Raw genomic sequence first — 23746 nt, 5'->3', positions numbered from 1 at the left:
ATACAATCCTTAGATCTATCTTCTTAGAGCCAGCAACTCATCTGGAACAAGCGACAGCTGACTGGGTGATTGTTTGGTGAACTGTATTCAACCTACGATCGGTAAAGCTTACTAGTAGCGCATCGATAAATACGACAGCATATTGATCGATACATGCGACAGCAAGTCGGTCTATACCCTAATCTATGACTCGACAGCAAGTCTGATCTCAACTGTCGTCTGTTGACCAGAAAAAGAGTCGATCGACATCCTTTAGAAATATCGATCGATACACCTTTCGCAGCGCCGATCGATTGTCCAGTTGGGATATCGATCGACGGCTTCGAGAAATGCCTAGGCACGAGCCGATAATGAACACTAGGTCTCAAGGAGGGCTTTCGCTCTTCTCAACAGGAGACAATCTAGTTCAAACAGATAATTCAAGATATAAGGATCCTAGTGATCTATGCTCTAGTTAGCTACTCTAGAACAAGCATAGGGTGCAATCCATTTGATGAATATCACAACTTAGCAAATATAGTTTGGGGCTAATCTCACAAACCTATTTAAACCCTAGATCTAACAAGTAGACTACTCAGACATAACTAAGCAATTCATAACACAAGATATGTAAAGAAATTGCATTAGATAGAAAATATAAAACAAATGGAGTTCAATCACAAATCTCTCAATGATCTCTCCAATCTCTGAAAACAAATAAAACTCTAGCTTTCTCTCACACTCTCTGCTTGCTTTTCTCTCTGGTTGCAAAAGCTTGCTTTTCGTCAAAAACACTTAGCAGGGTATTTAAGCATTTCCATTAGGTTAAAAACTCGTCAGGGAAAATCTCGTAATTTGGTGAAGTCTTGGTGAAGTAGTGGGCTAAACCATTCGGTCCTCGCTATCGATCAACAACACTAAATGTGTATCGATCGATTATAATCTTCTAGTACGCGGATCTTCTCAGCTACATCGATCGACAACTCTGGATGAGTATCGATCGATTCTTCTCTGAATGTTGACTTCCGACTTGGTCTTGAATGGTCAACTCGGGTATATTATCTCTTTGTACTCCAAAATGCTCCAAAAGCATCACTTTATCACGAAACACTCCTGAACCTGAAAACATACCTAACAAGCTAGAAAACACATTAGTTATATAATAAAAATACCATTATACCATGGTAGAAAATGGGTGAAATCCATGGTACATCAACTCCCCCAAGCAAAAACTCTGTAGTCTTTGGAAAAGGTTTGAAAATAGTAGGGACTCAAAGATTCAAAACATTGAAGTCATCACTCTATGGGTTTGCAATTCATATCTAAACATCATAATCATAGAAGTTCATTATGCATTATCCTAGCTTAGCAACCAAATTCATCTAGTCCACAACTTAGCAAATCTAATCTGACATTCCCCTCTACTAACTTCATTTCTTAACATAAAATAAAAGCGCAGGCTTTACCTTGGGAATATCAATCAAATGACACATGGATTCAACTCAAACAAGTATCTGAACACACAGGTAGTCTTCTCTGATCCCTTTCTCCCCTCATCTCTCTTCTTTGGATCTCTTATTAGTTTCAATTTTAATAGGTTTTGATGCCACAAAGGTCATCTAGTCTACCTCATTGACATTGCAATTGTAACTCATACATTTTGAAAAATGTAGCGAATAATGGGGTCTCAGGTAATTTACATATCCCTCGTTTCCACAATGTGTGATCATCCCTGAGATTTAGAATAATGGGGTCGCAGGAGACACTCCTACCCCTCTGCCTCTCAAGAAATCATTTCAATCTTCTATATCATAAACTTAGATCTTTGAGATGCCGAAGAGAGAGAAGGAAGGGAACCAGAAACACACAGACTTTTTACCTTCCAGACTTGTAAGAGGATTCCGATCCAGTGATTACCAAGCCCCAAGACAAGCAAATAAAGTCAGTATTCGTGTTGGAGGTAGTTTTGGTTCCTTCAAACAATCTTAGCAAGTGTATATAGGTGACAGGTTGATCCACTTTAGCATTTTTAGTACTATCTGCAATCAGTAATCTAGAATGGTGCTAAAGAGTGGTTAGATAATCAAGTATAAATCAATATCAATGTCCCCATTTTAGTACTTATGCGAAAAATAATTTTGAAAACATTTTAAATAAAAACCAAAATAAAAACACATATAAGTAAACCTCCCCCAAGACTGAAATTACACTGTCCTAGTGTAACATAGCCGGAGTGAAGTGAAGAAATAAATCATAAGTACTTAATATAACAAGATAGAACGACTAAACCTGACCGCGATGGCGTCGATCGATACATATAGAGATACATCGATCGTTAGGGATGGTCATGTGGTGTCGAACGACGCGACTTGATTGTGTCGGTCGACGAAATCATCATTTTACTTGGATCTTAAAAATCTGCAAAACATTAATGCGAAAAATAAAAGTAAAAATGTAAAAATATCAAAAGAGAAAATAAAACCTAATAGTGGGTTGTCTCCCACTCATCGCTTTGTTATAGTCATTTAGCTGGCTTTGTTAGTGTGTGACTCAGTTGGTGCAGAAACTGCTACTTGTTGGACAACAAGCATCAATTTCGGGTCTCCTCCTATCAAACCATGTGGCAATGAAGCTTCTTGTGGCATCATCACTTCTGAGTTGTTTCTCATCTATCTTGAGGATGGCATCTGTGAGGTTCCTCAGATTTCTTTCAATTGATTTGATGCTGCCAACATTCCTGTAGACGGTGTTGTAGGAGTATTCTGACAGTTCCCTCAGTTAATTCTGCATAGCGTCGATCTTGTCATGAATCAGCTGATCTCTGTCTGTCAAGGACTCAGTGTCGATCGATGCTACAACATGTGCGTCAATCGTTTCACTGGGAGTTCTGTCGGTCGATCCAGTGGTAACTGTGTCGATCGATTCTGAAAGCTGTCCTTGGTACTCAAGAGTTTTCTGAATAGCAAGTACCTCATTCTTCAATAGACCAGTAGCTCTGCATAGGTTGGTCACTCTTTTACTGAGAGGGTCGTCAATGTCATCACATCTCCTGTTGAGCCTCTCCTCCATTGCATCCATAGCTTCGTATAGCTCATGTTTGATCTGATAACCTTCTGCTGCTGTGCATGCTGTCTGCGCTGGTGGTTTCTCGATGTCGATCGATGTGGGTCTAGTCCTGTCGATCGATGTCACGTTATGACTTTGAGGTTGATCCTTCTAGCAAATTGTTTCCAAATCTTGCTGTAGAAGATCAATCCTTTTGCTTAACCATTCGAAATTGTTGTTGAGAGGGCTGTAGACGTCTCCAATCCGTGTATTGATGTAAGAAATCTCCCAATCATCTCTTTTAGGTGATGAACATTCTGATTGGGTGTTGGATGTAGTCTTGCCAATATCGATGGCTGGCGATGGTGCTGTGTCGATCGATACTGGTGGCGTAACCTCCTTCTCAAGCATGGTTCTAATGCTCTCAATCTCCATCCTTAGCACTGCCATATCACTTTGAAGATCTTCATAGCTGCGATCCAATGGCTGGTAGGTACCTTCCACCAGTGTGCGGAATTCTTCCTCCAGGTGTGCATGGGCTCCCCCACACATCAATCACCATATCATCTATCTTCTCCTTGCTGTAGGGTACTGGTGCTGTTCTGTATGCATGGTAATGGCGTGCATGTTGTGGAAGGCTTAAACAACTCTTCTGAAAAAGAGATGCTCTCTCCAGGATTTTTCTTATGTGCTCTTTGGTGACAGGGATGATTTCACCATCAACTTCCCTAGCATGTCCAAACTCATTTCTGTGGACACCAAATTCGTCACTCTCTTCCTCTTCGGATTACCTGAAATTTTGTATTCCTATTCCTTCCTTCCTCTGTCGAACAAGAAGGGTTTTTACCAAATCTGGTCTCGAGATGGTGAGCCTTTGGTGGACGAACCTCCTAGGGGTGTCCGAGGGAGTTTTCCTTCCAACGACTTCTGGAACAGGAGATATGTGTTTATCAAGGTTAATGATGCTCCACGCTATCCTCTCTTTTGGCGATCCGTCGGTACGCTTCTCTTGTCTTGGTTAAAATAGATTTTGTGTCACCGCCCCATCTCATGTAATGTTTTTCGCAGAGGTCTTCCGGCCGGTATTCCATGCTGGCGAGACTTTTGTGAAGTTGGCAAAAGGCATTCCCAGGAGATTTCGTTGGATTTTATTTCTGATGAGCCAGATGTCTTTACGCCACAGCCGTATTTGGGGTAAGACAGCTTTTCTTTCTCTCAAACAGATATGGAAATGATTTTGACCCTTTGCCGTGCCGTCTTTTAGGTGGGATTCCCAGGGCTTCAATATCATGGATGTATGACGAATATTGTAAGGCCAAATCTCAGAGGACACGATCTTATGCGTCGCCTTCCTTTGTCTCTTCGGTTGCGACTTCCTAGACCCTGAGAAATGCTGGAGGTAGCAGATTGTTTGGTCCACGCCGGCGTGTTCCACCGCATTTGGAAGTCCTGTTCCTTCGTAACCAGCTTCAAGAGGTGATAACTCATCAAGCTTTGACCGTGCAGTGGGCCCGTGAGCAAGCTCGTTGGGAGCTTGTTAAGGAGTGGTCGGAGAGAAATATAAACCGCTGGGACCTATTGGAGAGCCTGTTCGGGGTTCGGCGAATGGGTGAGGTGGACTTGATGCTTTTCCTTCGGCGCCGCATCATCCAAAGCCTTGAAGTGTTTTTACTACTTATGCTTTATTTTATATTGTAGCTTTTCTCCCTGGGTTTTGATGATTTTGTAGCCGAATAAGGACATTTGATAGCATAATAATAATACTTATCATTTTCGCCTTCTTCTGTTGTTTCTTGGATCCACTCCTTTGTCATTCTCTGAAACTATCTCTTGATTGGAGCTGTTCATGAGGCCTTTGAGCACAGGTCTTTTTGGAAAGAACATAATCTTCTAGGCGGATTTTTGGAATCTAGGACTGGGACCCTGTTGCTGCGTTGACAGCCTAGGGGTTTAGACCTCGTTGAGCAAATTTCGTATCTCCGGGATGCAAAGACGTCTAGGTGGACGTGTAGGTATGTAAGAAGGGCTGGATCCTTGGCTGTGCTGGAACCTTGTAAGGGCCGGACCCTTGGAAGGATATCAGAGTCTAGGACCTGGATCCCGTTATTAAACTGACTGAACCCTGAAATAAGTAGAGAAGCATTAGACCTTGTAATCCAATATTAAAAAACCTGAGTTTTAGTTTTGGAATGAAAGATCCTTGCTTAAAACCCTAGAGTTCTAGCTCGGTGTGAACCCTGGGGTTCTTGAGCCATAGAACCCAGAAGTTCTTAAGGCCTTGAACCCTGAGGTTGCTTACCTAGGCCCGAAGGCCGTTTTATTGAACCCGAAGATTTTCTCATTGAACCCTGAGGTTTCTGAGTGTTGAGGTTTAATCTTTAGGTCCTAGGACCGTGATTAAACCCAATGGATACCTCGAACCCGGAGGTTGATGCCTTTGAACCCTGAGGTCCTTGGCAAACCCAAAGGTTGGTATTTGGATTCAAAGATCCTTAAACCTTGAGGTTCTTATTAGATCCGAAGACCAGTTAGACCCGAAGGTCCTTGATCAACCCTTAGGTGATCTTGAATCCGGAGATTCCTTACAGACCCAGAGGCTGTATTGAACCCGGTGGTTCTTTGTAGACTATGAGGCCGTGTTGAACCCAGAGGTTCTTTTATAGACCCTGAGGCCGTACTGAACCCGAAGATTTTTATAGACCCTGAGGCAGTATTGAACCCGGAGGTTCGTCATAGACACTGGGGTCGTATGCATTATGGGAGGTTTGTGATCTTATTATGCTCCCCATGGGGGGAACCACTACCGATCTTGTTATTGAGAAACCGCACTCTGCCACCCGGAGGTATATGCCACTCTCATGAATCTCAATGCTGCACTCTACCTTTCTGCAGAAAAGGTCACGCTTAGACTTATGGTGTTCTGGCGTGGGCCTGCCCCGCGGAGCGACTTCACACCAGACACACTACTTTCCACGTCTGGATAAGTATTAAATTTTTGGTGCTAAACGGTTTTTTCGCACATTTCCTTCCTGCATATCAGCCGTCAGCATCTGATTACAATACTTTGCAGTTGTACGTCATGCCCCTGCATGTATTTAGCTCGTAGCGTCTTTAATGCAGGGGTTTGGGTAGCACTAGTACGGTGGTCCCCACATAATTTTTGGTCTTATAGCCTTTACGCAGGGCCCGAGGTGCAGACAATGTAATAGGATTGATCAGACCTGTTCCTTATATGTTGTACACCCATGTGAGTAGTCTCACTAGTATATGGGGTTTGCTAATATTTAAGGTCCTTTAAGGCCTGACCTAGCTAGTATGCCCCTTTAAGTACAGTGGAGTTCCTATAACCCTTTTAGCCGTAACTAATAATGTATTTTATAAGCTTAGTCCGGAGACGTTATCGGATACATAAGAGTAGGAAACCAGTGTACTTAAATATATAATAACAATAGTAGTGATATATAAAGCTTGATCAGGGAACCTTACGTTAGAAGTGATAGAATTTGAGGTGCAAGGCGTTCCAGCAGTTGGGTTGGACCTTACCGTCGCTGTCTTCCAGCTTATAGGCTCCTGCCCCTTGCACCTCTATTACCTTATAGGGACCCTCCCATCCAGGAGCGATTTTTCCGCCTGATTTGTCCCTTGTGTGGTCACAGACTCGCCTTAAGACCCAGTCCCCTTTCTGGAAGGTTCTAGATCTGACCTTCTTGTTATAGCTCTTGGCTACTTTCAACTGGTAGGACAAGTTTCTAAGGCTTCGAGTAGGTCTAGACTCAGGGACATTAGCTCGTTGTTCTCTTCTTGGGAGAGGAATTCAGAGGCCGTGGTCCTTACGTGTACCTCCGTGGGTATTACTTCTTCAGCACCATAGACGAGTGAGAAAGGAGTCTCCTGGGGGGCCGTCTTCGGAGTGGTCCGATAGGCCCATAGTACTCCGTGTAGCTCTTCTGTCCATTGCCCATGAGGGTCTTCTAGGCGCTTCTTGAGCATATTCACCACTGTCTTGTTAGTGGACTCGGCTTGTGAACTGGGGTCCGTTGTCTGTGAACTTTCGGAAACTTTCGGAAGTTATAGCTTGTGAACTGGGGTCCGTTGTCTGTGACGATTTCCTGAGGGGTTCCGAAGCGTGTGATCACGTTGGTCCATACGAAATTCCTGATCTGGAGATCCGTTATCTTGGCTAGTGCTTCAGCTTCCACCAAATTTGTGAAGTAATCAGTCATGACTAGGAGGAAGACCTTTTGCCCCGGTGCCATGGGAAATTTCCCCACAATGTCCATGCCCCACTTTCGGAAGGGCCAAGGAGAGCTCAGAGATTTGAGGTTCTCTGGTGGAAGATTGGAGACTGGTGCGTGCTTCTGGCATTGGCTACAGAGTTTAACTTGTTTGAGGGAGTCCCTCGCCATGGTTGGCCAGTAGTACCCAGCTCTTCTGGCTCTGAGCACTAAGCTTCGACCACTAGAATGAGAACCACACTCTCCCTCGTGAAGTTCCTCTAATATCCTGGCGGCTTCTCTAGGGGTGAGACATCGCATGTAAGGCCCTGATAAGGATCTTCTGTATAGTTTTCCTTCGGAAGAGCAGTACCTGGTAGCTTGTCTCCTTATCTTCCGACTTTCGTCTCGATCTGCATTCAATGTGTCGTACCTCAGGTAGTTAATGATAGGAGTCATCCAGGTCTCTCCTTCATCTACTACGGATACTTCCTCAGGTTCCGCCACTTTCTCTATCGCGGGCCATTGAAGTACCAGCAGTGGGATGCTCATATGACACGTGGTTTCTAAGGCGGACCCTAGATTAGCTAGAGCGTCGGCTTGGGAGTTATGCTCCCTAGGGATCTGAGTGAGCTTACAGTTTTGGAACCTGTCGAGTAGTCATTTAGCCACTGATAGGTACCTGAACATACGCGGATCTTTTGCCTGGTAATCTCCTTGGACCTGGCTTATGATTAATTGCGAGTCGCTGAAAACCTGGATGTCTTCTACTCCCATCTGTTTGGCGAGTGTCAGCCCTGCTATTAGAGCTTCGTATTTAGCCTCGTTGCATCGTACAGCCCTTGAGTCTGATTCCCCCATAGGGGAAGTTTGGACTAGTCCCACGCCTGCGCCCCTTACGTTACTGGACCAGTCAACGTATAACGTCCATTCGCCTTTCTCCCCTTCGCTATCGCGAAGATTTACTTCTTGTTCCAAGGCTGGAAGCATGGCAGGAGAGAATTCGACTACGAAATCTGCCATGACTTGTGACTTGATGGCCGTTGCAGGTCGGAAGATCACATCGTACTCTCCCAGCTCTATGGCCCATTTTGCTAGTCGTCCAGACACTTCCGGCTTGTGAAGGACCGCTTTGATGGGGAAAGAGGTGACCACCACGATCTGGTGAGCCTGGAAGTAGGGGCGTAGCTTTCGGGCCGCATTAACTAAGGTGAGGGCTAGCTTCTCAAGGTGACTATAGCGAGTCTCCGCGTCTAGCAGTGATTTGCTTACGTAGTAGATAGGATGCTGTTTCCTTCCTTCTTCCCTTACCAGGACCGCACTGACCGCATGCTCTGATACTGCAAAATAGAGCAATAGGACTTCCCTTTCCAAGGGCTTCGAGAGGAGAGGTGGAGTAGTGAGATAGGCTTTGAGATCGGATATGGCTTGCTCACATTTATCGGTCTATTGGAAGTCCTTGGGGTCCTTCAAGGTCTCGAAGAAGGCATGTGACTTGTCGGACAACCTGGAGATGAACCTGCTTAGGGCAGCCATCCTTCCCGTCAGTCTTTGAACCTCCTCGACGTTACGAGGGGAAGGTATCACTTGGATTGCTCTTACCTGCTATGGGTTGGCTTCGGTGCCCCTTTAGGTAATTATATACCCCAGGAACTTCCAGAGCTTACTCCAAATGAACACTTTGAAAGGTTGAGCTTCATATTGTACCTCTTGAGAGTGGTGAATGCCTGTTGAAGGTGCGAGATATGGTCCTCAGCATCCAGTGATTTCACCATCATATCATCAATATAAACCTCCATGGTCTGCCCTATCTGGTCAGCGAACATCATGTTGACAAGCCTTTGATAGGTCGAACCAGCGTTCTTTAATCCGAAAGACATGACCTTGTAACAGTAGATGCCCCGGGAGGTCATAGATGAGGTCTTCTCTTGATCATCGGGATGCATTAGGATCTGGTTATATCCGGAAAATGCATCCATGAAACTCATCAGGTGATGACCAGCAGTTGCATCGACTAGCTTGTCGATGTGAGGCAAGGGGAAGGGGTCTTTAGGACAGGATTTATTGAGATCCGTGAAGTCGATACAGACTCTCCACTTCCCATTCTTCTTCCTAACGACCACCAGATTAGCTAGGCACTCCGGATATTGCACCTCTCGTATGAATCCGGCATCTGGTAGATTCTTGACATCTTCGTTGATAATTCCGTCCCTTTCAGGGGTGAACTTCCTTCTCAGGGGGATGCATTGGATCCACTTGAAGTTGATGCATGATGACGTCAGGATCAAATCCAGGCATGCCCTCATCGGACCAGGCAAAGCAGTCGGAGTTGGACCTCAAGAAGTCGACCAATCTCCTTCTTAGCCCTTCTGGGAGCTTGGAACCTATCTTCAAGTTCTGATCCAAGTTCCCTTCTACGAGTGGAATCTCATCCATCTCTTCCACTTCCGGCTCTTCGGTATGCGGGGCCGGAAGCTTCTCCTGTAATTGCTATAAGACCTGGGTCTTTCTTTTTTTGGTAGTCTGATAGCAGGACCTGGCATTTTCCTGATCTCCCTTGACCGCCTTAATGCCCCAGGGAGTTAGAAACTTGACCAGTTGATGCAGAGTCGAAGGTAAGGCTCCCATGTCGTGGATCCAATGGTATCACATTATACGATGAAGGGCGGTCGACGACTAGGAACTTTGTGGCCTGATTTATCCCCTCAGTGTATACTGGGAGAAGTACTTCCCCTAAGGTTTGCTTTACCTCTCCACTGAAGCCCACAAGGGGAGTCGCCTTCCTAGTTAGGGCCTTAGGTTCCAGCCCCAGGTCGGCGTAAGCTGAGTGGAAGATAATGTTGCTGGAGCTTCCATTGTCAACCAGTATTCGCTTGACCAAGCAGTTCGCTATGGTAAGTGAAATGACAAGGGCCTCGTGGTGAGGAGCTAGGACCCTCTCCTGCTCCCTTGCAGTGAAGATGATCTCATCCGTTCCGAGGAGTAGGAGCTTAAGACCCTCGGCCTGTTGGCCGTTCCTGGCCTTGCGAGTACTTCTCTTGGCAGCGCGGCTCTGCTGATTCCGCTTACTTCCGATCCACTTGAGATGACATGGATCACCCGGTCTTGCTGTGGTGGCAACGCGGGAGCCGCTTCGGTAGGGATACCGGGACCTTCTTTGTTCAGAAGGTTATTGGCCTTGTCCAAGAGGAATTCTCTTAGGTGGCCTTTCTTGAGAAGCTCGGCGACTTCTATCTTCAGGGCTATGCAATCTTCCGTAGTGTGACCATGGTCACTATGGAATTCGCACCACCGCTTGGGGTTTCGATTAGCCTCCGAGGCCTTCATCTTGGGAGACCATATGACTTGAGAACCCATTTGTCGTAGGACACCGATTAGCTCCGGCTTCGTTATCACAAGATGAGAGATATCGGGCCATGTGGATACCATCATCCCTTCGGATCTAGGTAAAGGACGATGCTGATATCTGCTCCTGCCCGGATTGCTAGTCTCCCTAGCTGATTTGGGATGAGAGGGCTCATCGCGATCGTTCCTAGTCGGCTTTGAGGACTTCAGATCGTACTTCGGATAGGCCTTGGCCCTACTTGCAACATCTTCTTCCCATCCTCCATAGTCCTGCACTTGGATTTAATCAGCTCTTTGTAGAGATCTCCCTCCGGGAGTATGCCCCTCTTGAAGGCCGCGATGGCCGTATCAACGTTGCATCAGGGATAGCCACCTCTCTTGGTTGAAGCGTGCTATGTAGGAACGAAGGGGTTCGTTCCTATGCTGGAGGACTTCATAGAGGTCATCTGAGTTTTTCTCTAGGTTGCGACTACTAGCGAATTGCTCTCAAACCTATCGCTAAGGGCCGCAAAGGACTTGATGGACTTGGTGGGAAGATTGATGTACCACTAAAGAGCAGGGCCGGTCAAGGTCGTTCCGAATCCCTTGCACATCGTAGCTTCCCGTGCATCCCGTGTTGGGGAAAAATATCCAGACATAAGTTTTCTCCAGCTTCCGGATAGGTCCTCGACTTCCGGACCCTTGCTCAAGAAGAGACTAGGGACCGACCCCTGCCTTAGGTCCGACCCCCTAGATCGGACCGACCCCTTGGAGGAAAATAGAAGTTTTCCACCTAAGGGGAAACTTCCATTTTCCGATTATGGAAGAGTTCTATTACTTGAAGCCGACATCTACAACTATAAAAGGGGAGCCCAAACCCTAGAATAAGGGATCGACTTTTGGAGGCTAAGAGATTAAAGTTTAGGCGACTAGAACTAGGGTTTATACACCAATACGTTGTAGTCCCGATCATTATACTCAATAACATCGCTTTCCCTCGATTTCTAACTCTGTTATACAAATTCTCTAGTGTTCCGTAGTACTTAAACGATCCTACACAAAAATACCCTAACAGTTTGGTGCTAGAAGGAGGGGAGTGATTCAACTACGTGACGATGACATTAGAGGACGTAACTAACCTAGCAGAGATGACTCCGAGGGAAATCGAGCTCCTCAACAAGCTCGAGTTTCTTCAAAGTCAGATTACCGATATTCACAAAGCTCGGGAGACCACACCCGGAGGTCCTGAACTTCTCCTTGAAGTTCAAACCCTGAAAGACCAACTTGGAGAACAATCTAAGCAACAACAGCGGAGCGCCGAGAAGCTAGACGACATAGAAGCGGAGAATCTTGTCCTTCGAAAAGAGAACCGGACCCTCAGTGAAACTAGCAACAAGCGAAAGCGGTTCCGAACTAGGGTTCGACCCATGGCTTCTCTCAGCACTCCACGCGATGGTAAAGGAACACCTCATCGACCCGTCTCCGCCGATAACGAACCCGAAGGCCGAGAAGCCATGAACGATGGGACCCGAGTGCAAGTGGATAGCGATTCCGATACGGAGGACGAGGAGTACTCACCCGATGATCCTGGGATCTCAGATCCGGCTCTAGTAGCCTACTTAGAAAGGGTGGTCTCCGAAAGATTCGGCACCATTCAATCTATGGTAGAAAGGCTCCCAGGGGTAGCTCCTCCTATTTGAAGGATCAATCAAGGGTCCTACTCCTATTCACCTTTCGTGGAAGAGATTGCTTCGGTGGAGATGCCACAAAATTTCTCTTTCCCGAGCATAAAGATGTATGAAGGTACGGGGGATCGTGAAAATCATATCGCCCAGTACAAGCAACGTATGCTAGCAGTAGCAATCCCTCAGGATGCACGGGAAGCTAACATGTGGAAAGGATTCGGATCAACCTCGACTGGCCCTGCTCTCCAGTGGTACATCAATCTTCCTACCAAATCCATCAAGTCCTTTGCAGCCCTTAGCGACAAGTTCGTAGAGGAATTTGCTAGTAGTCGTAACCTAGAGAAGAACTCAGACGACCCCTATGAAGTCCTCCAGCATAGGAACGAACCCCTTCGCACCTACATAGCACGCTTCAACAAAGAGAAGGTGGCTATCCCTGAGTGCAACGCTGATACGACTATCTCAGCTTTCAAGCGGGGCCTACTCCCGGAAGGAGATCTATACAAGGAGCTGATCAAGTACAAGTGCAGGACTATGGAGGACGTATTGTCTCGTGCTTGGGCTCAAGTAAGGTGGGAAGAAGATGTTGCTAGTAGGGCCAAAGCATGTCCAAAGTACGATCAGAAGTCCTCAAAGCCAACTAGGAATGACTGTGACGAACCCTCTCATCCCAAGCCTGCTATGGAGACTAATAATCCGAGCAGGGGCAGGTACCAACATCGACCCCTTCTTAGATCCGAGGGGATGATGGTATCCATGTGGCCCGATATCTCTCATTTTAAGATATCCAAACCGGAATTGATCGGTGTCCTACGACAAATGGGTCCTCAAGTCAAGTGGCCTCCCAAGATGAAGGCCGTAGAGGCTAATCGAAACCCCAAGCGGTGGTGCGAATTTCATAATGATCATGGTCATACTACGGAGGATTGCATAGCCCTGAAGATGGAAGTCGCCGAGCTCCTCAAGAAAGGCTACCTAAGGGAGTTCCTCTCGGATATGGCTAAGAATCTTCTAAATAAGGAAGGTCCCGGTCTCCCTATCGAAGCTGCTCCCGCATTGCCACCACAGCAAGATCGGGTGATCCATGTCATCTCAGGCGGATCGGAGGTAAGCGGAATCAGCAGTTCCGCTGCCAAGAGAAGTACTCACAACGCCAGGAACGGTCAAGAGGGCGAGGGTCCTAAGCGCCTACTCCTCGGAACTGACGAGATCAGCTTCACTGCAAGAGAGCAGGAGAAGGTCCTTTCTCCTCACCACGACGCCCTGGTCATTTCACTTACCATAGCAAACTGCTTGGTCAAGCGAATACTAGTAGACAATGGGAGCTCTAGCAACATAATCTTCCATTCGGCCTTCGCCAACCTAGGGTTGGAACCTACAGCTTTAACCAGAAATGTGAATCCCCTTGCAGGCTTCAGTGGAGAAGTCAAGCAAACCATGGGAGAGGTGCTTCTCCCCGTGTATGCCGAGGGGATAAACCAAGCCACGAAGTTCCTAGTCGTCGACTGCCCTTCATCATACAACGTGATATTGGGAAGGCCTTGGATCCACGACATGGGAGCCGTACCTTCAACTTTGCATCAGCTGGTCAAGTTCCCAACCCCTGGGGCATTAAGGGGGTCAAGGGAGATCAAGAAAATTCTAGGTCCTCCTATCAGACCACCCTAAAAGGGAAGACCCAGGTCTTATAGTAATTACATAAGAGGCTTCCGGCCCCGCTCACCGAAGAGCCGGAAGTGGAAGAAATGGATGAAGTCCTACTCACAGAAGGGAACTCGAGCCAAAACTTAAAGATAGGCTCCAAGCTTCCGGAAGGCCTGAGAAGGAGATTGGTCGACTTCCTAAGGTCCAACTCCGATTGCTTCGACTGGTCTCATGAGGACATGCCTGGAATCGATCCTGACGTCATTATGCATCAACTCAAAGTGGATCTGATGCATCCCCCGGTCAGACAGAGGAGGAGGAAGTTCGCTCCCGAAAGGGACGAGATAATAACCGAAGAGGTCAAGAACCTACTGGATGCCAGATTCATACGAGAGGTGCAATATCCGGAGTGGTTAGCTAACGTAGTGGTCGTCAGGAAGAAGAACGGGAAGTGGAGAGTCTGTATCGACTTCACGGATCTTAACAAATCATGTCCTAAAGACCCCTTCCCCTTGCCTCATATTGACAAGCTAGTCGACGCGACTGCTTGGCATCAGCTGATGAGTTTCATGGATGCATTCTCCGTATATAACCAGATCCTAATGCATCCTGACGACCAAGAGAAGACTTCTTTCATGACTTCAGGGGGCATTTACTGTTACAAGGCCATGCCTTTTGGATTTAAGAACGCAGGCTCGACCTATCAAAGGCTTGTCAACATGATGTTCGCCGATCAGATAGGGCAGACCATGGAGGTCTACATTGATGATATGCTGGTAAAGTCCCTGGATGTTGAGGACCATATTTCGCACCTCCAACAAGCCTTCACCACTCTCAAGAAGTACAACATGAAGCTAAACCCTTCAAAGTGCTCGTTCGGAGTAAGCTCGGGAAAGTTCCTAGGGTACATAGTCACCGACAGGGGCATCGAAGCAAATCTAGAGCAGGTGAGAGCAATCCAAGTGATCCCTTCCCCTCGCAATGTCAAGGAGGTGCCAAAGGCTGGCAGGGAGGATGGCCGCCCTGAGGAGGTTCATCTCCAGGCGATTCCGATAAGTCGCATGCCTTCTTCGAAACCTTGAAGGACCCCAAGGACTTCCAATGGACTGATAAATGTGAGCAAGCCCTATCCGATCTTAAGGCCTACCTCACTACTCCACCTCTCCTCTCAAAACCCTTGGAAGGTGAGGTCCTATTGCTCTATTTGGCGGTATGATATACCATGGATTTCACCCATTTTCTACCATGGTATACTAGTATTTTATTATATATCTAATGTGTTTTATAGCCTGCTAGGTATGTTTTCAGGTTCAGGAGCGTTTCATGATAAAGTGATGTTTTTGGAGCATTTTGGAGTACAAGAGATAATACACCCGAGTTGACCATTCAAGACCAAGTTGGAAGTCAACATTGCGATAAGAATCAATCGATACTCATCCTGAGTTGTCGACCGATGTAGCTGAGAAGATCCGCGTACTAGAAGATTATAATCGATCGATACACATTTAGTGTTGTCGATCGATATCGAGGACGAAATGGTTTAGCCGACTACTTCACCAAGACTTCACCAAATTACGAGATTGCCCCTAACAAGTTTTTAACCTAATGGAAATGCTTAAATATTTCTGCTAAGTGTTTTTGACGGCAAGCTTTGAAGAGTCAAAGAAACACAAGTCTTGAGAGGCAAAGCAGAGAGTGTGAGAGAGAGACTAGAGTTTTACATGTTTTGAGAGATTGGAGAGATTTGTGAACTCCATTTGTTATTCGACTCTTTATCTATCTATGCAATTTTTTCATCTATCTATTGTTATGAATTGCTTAGCTATGTCTGAGTAATCTACTTGTTAGATCTAGGGTTTAAATAGGTTTGTGAGATTAGCCCCAAACTATAATTGCTAAGTTGTGATTTATATCAAATAGATTGCACCCTAAGCTTGTTCTAGAGTAGCTAACTAGAATATAGATCACTAGGATCTTTGATATCTTGAATTATCTGTTTGAACTAGTATCTTCTTGGAGAAGAGCTAACCGCCCTCCTTGAGATCTAGTGTTCATTATCGGTTCGCGCCTAGGCATATCTAGAAGCCGTCGATCGATATCCCGACAGGTGAATCGATCGTCGAGCAAAAGGTGTATCGCTCGATATCTCTAAAGGATATCGATCGACTCTTTTTCTGTGTCAACATACGACAGTTGAGGCCAGAGATCTAGATTATTTAACCAGTGAGACATCACTGAGAGTTAAGCGGCTTGAGTTCTATAGTATCATGCAAGCAACTTGTCAAGCATTTATAGATATTATAATCTCCATTCCTGAATAAAATCCCTAAGTCTAGCACTCTTCATTTCATTTGAACACCCCATCATATTGTTAGTTAGAGAAACTACCTTGCTCATTTTAGGAATTGTTATTTACATTCTCATCATTAAAACCAATTTCATCTAGGATTGATTAATTGATTATATTTAATTGGTTCCCTAGCTCCTCGTGATTCGATTCCTAAGTATTACAGCTATACCTCTTATTTGAGAGAGTAAGCTCTACTGGGTAATTTGAGCACTATCAAATTTGGCGCCCGTTGCCGGGGAGCTTTGGTCGCCATTAGATTTAATTTTATTAATCTTAGGTTTTTCTTTTCTTTACCACCTTTCTGATTAAAATTTTTCTTGTCTTTTCAGGTACATGCCCAGCAGTACCAGAAGCAATTAGGGAAATCAACTACTATTCTTAGAAGATCCTGCACACTTGGAACGTTCAATCCGCAAAGACCTACGCTCCGCATCGATCGACAGAACCGCAGTACCGTCGACTGATATTCACGTTCAACCGTCGACCGACACTCAGTCAGCACCGTCGACCGATATCGTTTGCCGATCCACATCGTTCGATACTACTCACCGTACATCGATCGATACTAACTCGCGAGGCATGGTTGCGATTGATATCCTCACGCAGGACGAGAATGGAAACATGTATGACCAAGATGGTCATCTGCGTAATGCAACATGTCAGAAGCTAGATGCACATGGAAACATAATCCCTGAGCCTGAAGTTGAGACTACAGGAAAAGCTCAAACACGATCGTTGGCAGAGTACAATCGTTCTGATGAGTACTACACCAACAGATCAGCTATTCGACTTCCAGAGATTTAGAAGCCGAACTTCGAGCTCAAGCCTCAGTACTACTCTCTCGTGTCTCAGATACCTTTCTTTGGGTTATCACACGAGCATCCTATGGACCATCTGGAAAGGTTCGAGGACCTTATGGATGGAGTCCCTGAGGACTACATACTCTGCAAGCTCTTCACATACTCACTGATTGAAGAAGCTTCACACTGGCTCAAGCAGCTACCTACAGGATCACTGACATCCTGAGCCGACATTAAAAACGCCTTCCTGCGTAATTTCTTTGATGAGGCACGTGCTGAAGACTTAAGGAGCAAAATTGCCACGTTCACGCAAAAGCCTGGTGAGACTTTTAAAGACGCGTGGATCAGATTTAAGTTTTTCCAGCGAGACTGTCCACACCATGGATTTAATGAAGTGCAGCTGCTAAGCACTTTGTACAGAGGTATCGCCTTGAGGTATCAGATGTCTCTTGATACTGCTAGCGAGGTGAACTTCAACACCAGAAATCCAATAGAGGCTGTGAGACTTATTGAGAACCTAGCCAACAGCAGCAACACCAAGAACACTGACTCTGACAAGAAGAAATCGGTTGCAGCCATCGGGGAGAACCAGATGAATGAAGTCAGAGCCAAGATAGATGCTTTGCATGCATTTTTAGGGCAACCAGTCTGCTCAGCTGAAGAAGAAGAGGCTAGAGGAGATGATACAGAGGAAGATGTGAACTACATTGGAGGTACTGGATTTCAGAGATATGGAAACTAAAGTGGAAACATAAACTTTTTTGGCAGCGGTCAGAAGAGTAACTACAACCAGAGTTCACAGTATCAGAAACCCTTCACCAACACCATGAACTACGGCAACTCAGCTTACCAAAACCCACCACCACCCACCCAGGAGAGTAAGTTCGATGCCATGATTGATAGAGTTCTAGAAGGACATCAGAAGCTTACAGTAGACTTCAATGGAAAGATTGACTCTGTCTTCAACAATCTGAACACAAGGATAGACACCATTTGTACTCAGGTGAGGAAGCTTGAGACACAGATTGTCCAAACTGAAGACTCTATCAGCAGAATTGGAACTTCTAAGGAAGTAGGGGAAGGAAGCAGGAAACACCACGTGAATGTCATTATAGATGATGATTTCTGGCAAGTGGTGAAGCATGAGAAGCTACAAGAAGGAGACTTTGAAGTGGAAAGTTCACTAAGTTTCGGAGGATCACAGTGGTGTCGATCGACACCAAATTGTCCACATCGATCGACACAAACGATGTCATTTCCTGATACGACTGCAGATTGCAACGCGGTTAGAATCTTGACACATGCTGAATTCACGGCTTCACATCCTCATCCACCCACCCCCACCTACGAAGATATCGACCGACGAGACGAGCCACTCATCGATTGATAAAAAGATGAGACACGTATCGATCGACCCTTTTCTCCACCTATCGATCGACACGCACCTCTCACATACCAAGTGCAACTACCATCGATTGACAGAAACCGAATCAATGCACTCCGACCCACACCGAAACCACAAGCTAACCCTGCAGAGACTACTAGTAACCCTTCAGACACTACACCAACATCAGAGGGAACTGAAGGAAGAAGGTTAAGGAGTAGGAAGGAGAAAGCTCCTAAGAACCTTAAGAGGGAAGCTAATGAGAAGGAGATTGATGGTTTCACTAAGAGAGTTATCAGAATCCCACTATAGAAACCCTTTGAGGAGGTTTACTTCACAAGTAGATTGTCGATGTTCTTCAAAGAAACAAAGGAGACTGAAAATGACATTAGAAGAAGGTTTGACAATGTCAGAGAACATATGAGGAAAAAGATTAAATTGAAGAAGAAGAGTGATCCTGGAAAGTTTGCAATACCCTGTGTAGTACAAGGGATTGAATTTCCTCATGAACTATGTGACACTGGTTCATCAGTCAGCATCTTACCAAAGGTCATGGAAGACCATCTGGGTCTGAAAGTAGAGCCTTCACCAGAGATCTTCACATTTGTGGACTACACTCAGAAAAAACTCTGGAGGCTTGATCAGAGACCTGGAAGTACAGATTGGTAATGCTATTGTCCCTGTGGATTTTCATGTCCTAGACATCAAGCTTAATTGGAACTCTTCCCTCTTACTTGGAAGAGCATTTATGGCTACAGTAGGAGCTATATGTGACATGAACACCAACATGATGTTCTTGACTATGATAGATCCAGATATCCACTACGACCCTGTCAAACTTGGCAAACCACCAGCCAAAACCGTGGTAAAAGAAGATGATCTTGGTATCATAGCAGTTTGTCATTGTGAAGTCGAGTATGAGACAGAGTACTCGGGATCGATCGACAGCACCTCAACGTCATCGATCGACACCATCAATTCAGAAGAGATCGACACCAACCATTGATTATCGATCGACAGAGGCCCACCAGATGATGAACTCGATTTACCAAATCATTGCTATCCGAATTTCGCCATCCCACCCAACAGAAAAGAAGATGATTACTCAGTAAGAAGTTGGGCAGATAGCGAATTTCATGAAAGTTTTGCAGTAGATACAACCAGATCTTCCCACAGTGGAAACCACATTGAAGAACATGATGAAGATTATTGGGAAGAAAGAGCTTGGGAAAACTACATGGAGAATGATAGATTTGCAAATTGTTTCCCCAAATCGATCGACATCCAGCGTCCATCATCGATCGATTATCTACTTCATCCAGTAAAATGACATCGTCCATCGATCGACATCGCCAGCATCACATCGATCAATATTGACCCAGCCGACTTAAAGGACAAAATCAGAATTTCACCGATTAGGGCAACACATGGGTATATAAGGTTGACAACACCAGCCACGAAAATTCAAACCTCAACAACTTATACCCAACAGCTTCCAGCAATTAGCAACTTAACCATGGAGGACTGCAACACCAAGAACAATTGATCCAACCTTGCAGCTAGACGATCACCATCGATCGCCACCACCACTGCACCATCGATCGATGCCCTAACCAGAGTTCAATCTCGATTTCATGATCCATATGATATCAGGAATGTTTCAATAACACCTGATGAATTTGGAATTTTCAGGGATACAGATGGCTTTGCAAGAGCAATAGATGGAAGAGTTCTGCAGATAACCAGAGAAGACATAGCAGACATCCTCCAAGTTGCCAATGGACCAGAAAACCTGTTCACACAGCAACGTTGCCATCCAGATATCCTAGCTCACGTCCAGGACAACCACCACATCACCATGAGAGAGGATACAGTTCCTCAAAGTTTCGGTCAACCTAGGAGTTCACCATCGATCGATATCGATTCATCACCATTAATCGACGGCCGGTATCCCAGATCGATCGACAGCGCAAGAGTCAGATCGCCCAACAGACGTTTGAAGTTTGGACGAAGTGCCTTTAATACCGATGGATCCAGAAGATTCAAATGGGAATCAAAGGATGAATATGGTGTCCACAGAGATGAGATTGGACATGATAGGGGAGTTGATGGTGAAATCATCCCTGTTACCAAGGAGCACATAAGGAGAATTCTGGAGAGAGCATCTTTTTTTCACAAAGGTTGCTTACGCCTTCCAGAACACACACGCCCTTACCATGCATACAGACCACCACCAGTACCCTACAGTAGAGAGGAGATAGATGATATGGTGACTGATGTATGGAGAGCTCAGGCACACCTTGAGGCAGACATTCGCACATTGGTGGAAGATACTTTCCAGCCTTTGGATATCAGCTATAAAGATTTCCAAAGTGACATGGCAGCGCTAAGAATGGGGATTGGGAACATTATAACCATGCTTGAGAAGGAAGCTACGCCACCTATATCGATCGACACAGCACCTGTACCATCGATCGACATCGGCAAGACTACATCCAAGAACCGACCAGAATGTTCATCACCTAAGAGAGATGAATGGGAGATTGCTTACATCAATACAAGGATTGGAGACGTCTACAGCCCTCTCAACAACAATGTCGAATGGTTAAGCAAGAGGATTGATCTTCTACAGAAAGAGTTAGCATCAATTTGCGAGAAAGGTCAAGCTCAGAATGCTACTTTCCCGTCGATCGACACAAACTCTTCATCATCGATCGACACAAGGTTCGCAGCACTGGAGAACAGGATGAAATCATACGAGGAAAATCACGATCACTTCAGTTCACCTATCATGCGATACCTGGATACACTGTCACAACAGTTGAACGAGTTGCAACAAGAAATTGGCATAGTTCAAGATCATATTGGTCTTCGTGACAGAAACGCGACATCGATCGACAGGCCTAGATCCATATTGATCGACATCGAGCCACCACCAACAAAGAGAGCATACACAGCAGTAGAAGTTGATCAGATCAAACATGAGCTATACGAAGCTATGAATACTATGGAGGAGAGACTTAATGGAAGAAGTGATGACATTGACGCCACTGTAAACGAACGAGTGAACAGCTTATGCAGAACTACTCGACAGATGAAGAACGATATACGTGCTCTGCAGTACCATGGACAACCTTCAGAATCGATCGACACAGTTGACACTGGATCGACCGACAGAATGCCCAGCGAAACGACCGACGCACAAGTTGTAGCATCGATCGACACCGAGTCCTTGGCAGACCGAGATCAGCTGATTCATGACAAGATTGATGCAATGCAGAATGAGCTGAGGGAGTTGTCAGAATACACCTATCAGGAAGGTTGGCAACATCAAATATATTGAGAATACTCTGAGGAAGCTCACAGATACAGTCCTCAAGATAGATAAGAAACAGCTAAGAAGTGATGATGCCACACGAAGCTTCATTGCCACATGGTTTGATAGTAGGAGACACGAAATTGATGCTTGTTGTCCGATAAGCAGCAGTTTCTGCACACCCTGAGTCACACACCAACCAAAGTCAAGCTAAATGACTATAACAAAGCGCTGAGTGGGAGGCAACCCACTATTAGGTTTTCTTTTATTTTCTTTTAAAGTTATTTTTACATTTTTACTTTTAGTTTTCGCATTTTATTTTTGCAGTTTTTAAAAGATCCAAGTAGAATGATGATTCCGTCGACCGACACATTCCATTCACATCGCTCGACGCAACACGACCATCACTAACGATCGACGTATATCTTTACGTATCGATCGATACCATCGCGGTCATGTTTAGTCGTTGTTATATACAGTTATTATAATTTATTTATTTACCTCACTCCGGATGTGTTACACTGGGACAGTGTAATTTAAGTCTGGGGGAGTCTACTAATATGTGTTTTTTATTGTTTTTATTTTGGTTTTTATTTAAAATGTTTTTCAAAATTATTTTTCACATAAGTATTAAATGAGAACATTGATATAGATTTATATTTGACTGTTTGACCACTCTTTAGCACCATTCTAGATTTACTGATTGCAGATAGTACTAAAGATGCTAAAGTGGATCAACCTATCAACAATATACACTAGCTGAAATTGTTTGAAGGAACCAAAGCTGACCTCCAACACTAATACTGCCTTATTTGCTTGTCTTGGGGCTTGGAAATCACTGGATCGGAATCCCCTTACAAGTCTGGAAGGTAAAAAGTCTGTGTGTTTCTGGTTCCCTTCCTTCTCTCTCTTCGGCATCTCAAAGATCTAAGTTTTAAGTTATAAAAGATTGAAATGATTTCTTGAGAGTCAGAGGGATAGGTACATTACCCGTGATCCCACTATTCTAAATCTCAAGGATGATCACACATTGTGGAAACGAGGGGTAGGTACATTATCTATGACCCCACTATTCGCTACACTTTGTCAAAATGTATGAGTTACAAATACAAATGTCAATGAGATAGACTAGTTGATCTTTGTGACATCGAAACCTATTGAAATTGAAACTAATAAGAGATTCAGAGAAGAGAGATGAGGGGAGAAAGGGACCAGAGAAGACTACATGTGTGTTCAGATACTTGTTTGAGTTGAATCCATGTGTCCTTTGTTCGATACTCCCAAGGTAAAGCCTGCACTTTTATTTTATGTTAAGAAATGAGGTTAGTAGAGAGGAACGTCAGATAAGATTTGCTAAGTTGTGGACTAGATGAATTTGGTTGCTAAGCTAGGATAAGGCATAATGAATTTCTGTGATTAGGATTTTTAGATATGAATTGCAAACCCATAGAGTGATGACTTCAATATTTTGAATCTTTGAGTTCCTACTGTTTTCAAACCTTTTCCAAAGACTACTGGTTTTTGCTTGAGGACAAGCAAAGGAGTAAGTCTGGGGGAGTTGATATACCATGGATTTCACCCATTTTCTACCATGGTATACTAGTGTTTTATAATGTGTTTTCTAGCCTGTTAGGTATGTTTTCAGGTTCATGAGCGTTTCATGATAAAGTGATGTTTTTGGAGCATTTTTTAGTACAAGAGATAATACACCCGAGTTGACCATTCAAGACCAAGTCGGAAGTCAACATTGCGATTAGAATCGATCGATACTCATCCTGAGTTGTCGATCGATGTAGCTGAGAAGATCCGCGTACTAGAACATTATAATCGATCGATACACATCTAGTGTTGTCGATCGATATCGAGGACAAAATGGTTTAGCCGACTACTTCACCAAGACTTCACCAAATTACGAGATTGCCCCTGACGGATTTTTAACTTAATGGAAATGCTTAAATATTCCTTCTAAGTGTTTTTGACGGCAAGCTTTGAAGAGTCTAAGAAA

The 23746-nt window shown here is 44.9% G+C and overlaps 1 protein-coding gene across 1 annotated transcript; it reads left to right on the top strand.

The window, feature by feature from the left end:
- The first annotated feature begins 12355 nt into the window (after nucleotides 1-12355).
- Nucleotides 12356-13915, top strand: LOC130498106 (uncharacterized). Its single transcript, XM_056991463.1, has one exon. It carries the CDS (start codon nucleotides 12356-12358, stop codon nucleotides 13913-13915), a length of 1560 nt encoding a protein of 519 aa, XP_056847443.1.
- Nucleotides 13916-23746: the final 9831 nt, after the last annotated feature.

Source organism: Raphanus sativus, chromosome 7 (assembly GCF_000801105.2).
Source record: "Raphanus sativus cultivar WK10039 chromosome 7, ASM80110v3, whole genome shotgun sequence".
NCBI lineage: Eukaryota > Viridiplantae > Streptophyta > Magnoliopsida > Brassicales > Brassicaceae > Raphanus > Raphanus sativus.
The sequence above is the reverse complement of the archived record's forward strand: the minus strand, read 5'-3'. Positions and strand labels throughout refer to the sequence as shown.

Coding starts and splice junctions, on each gene's coding strand:
- LOC130498106 (XM_056991463.1), top strand. CDS start 12,356: ATGTATGAAGGTACGGGGGATCGTGAAAATCATATCGCCCAGTACAAG.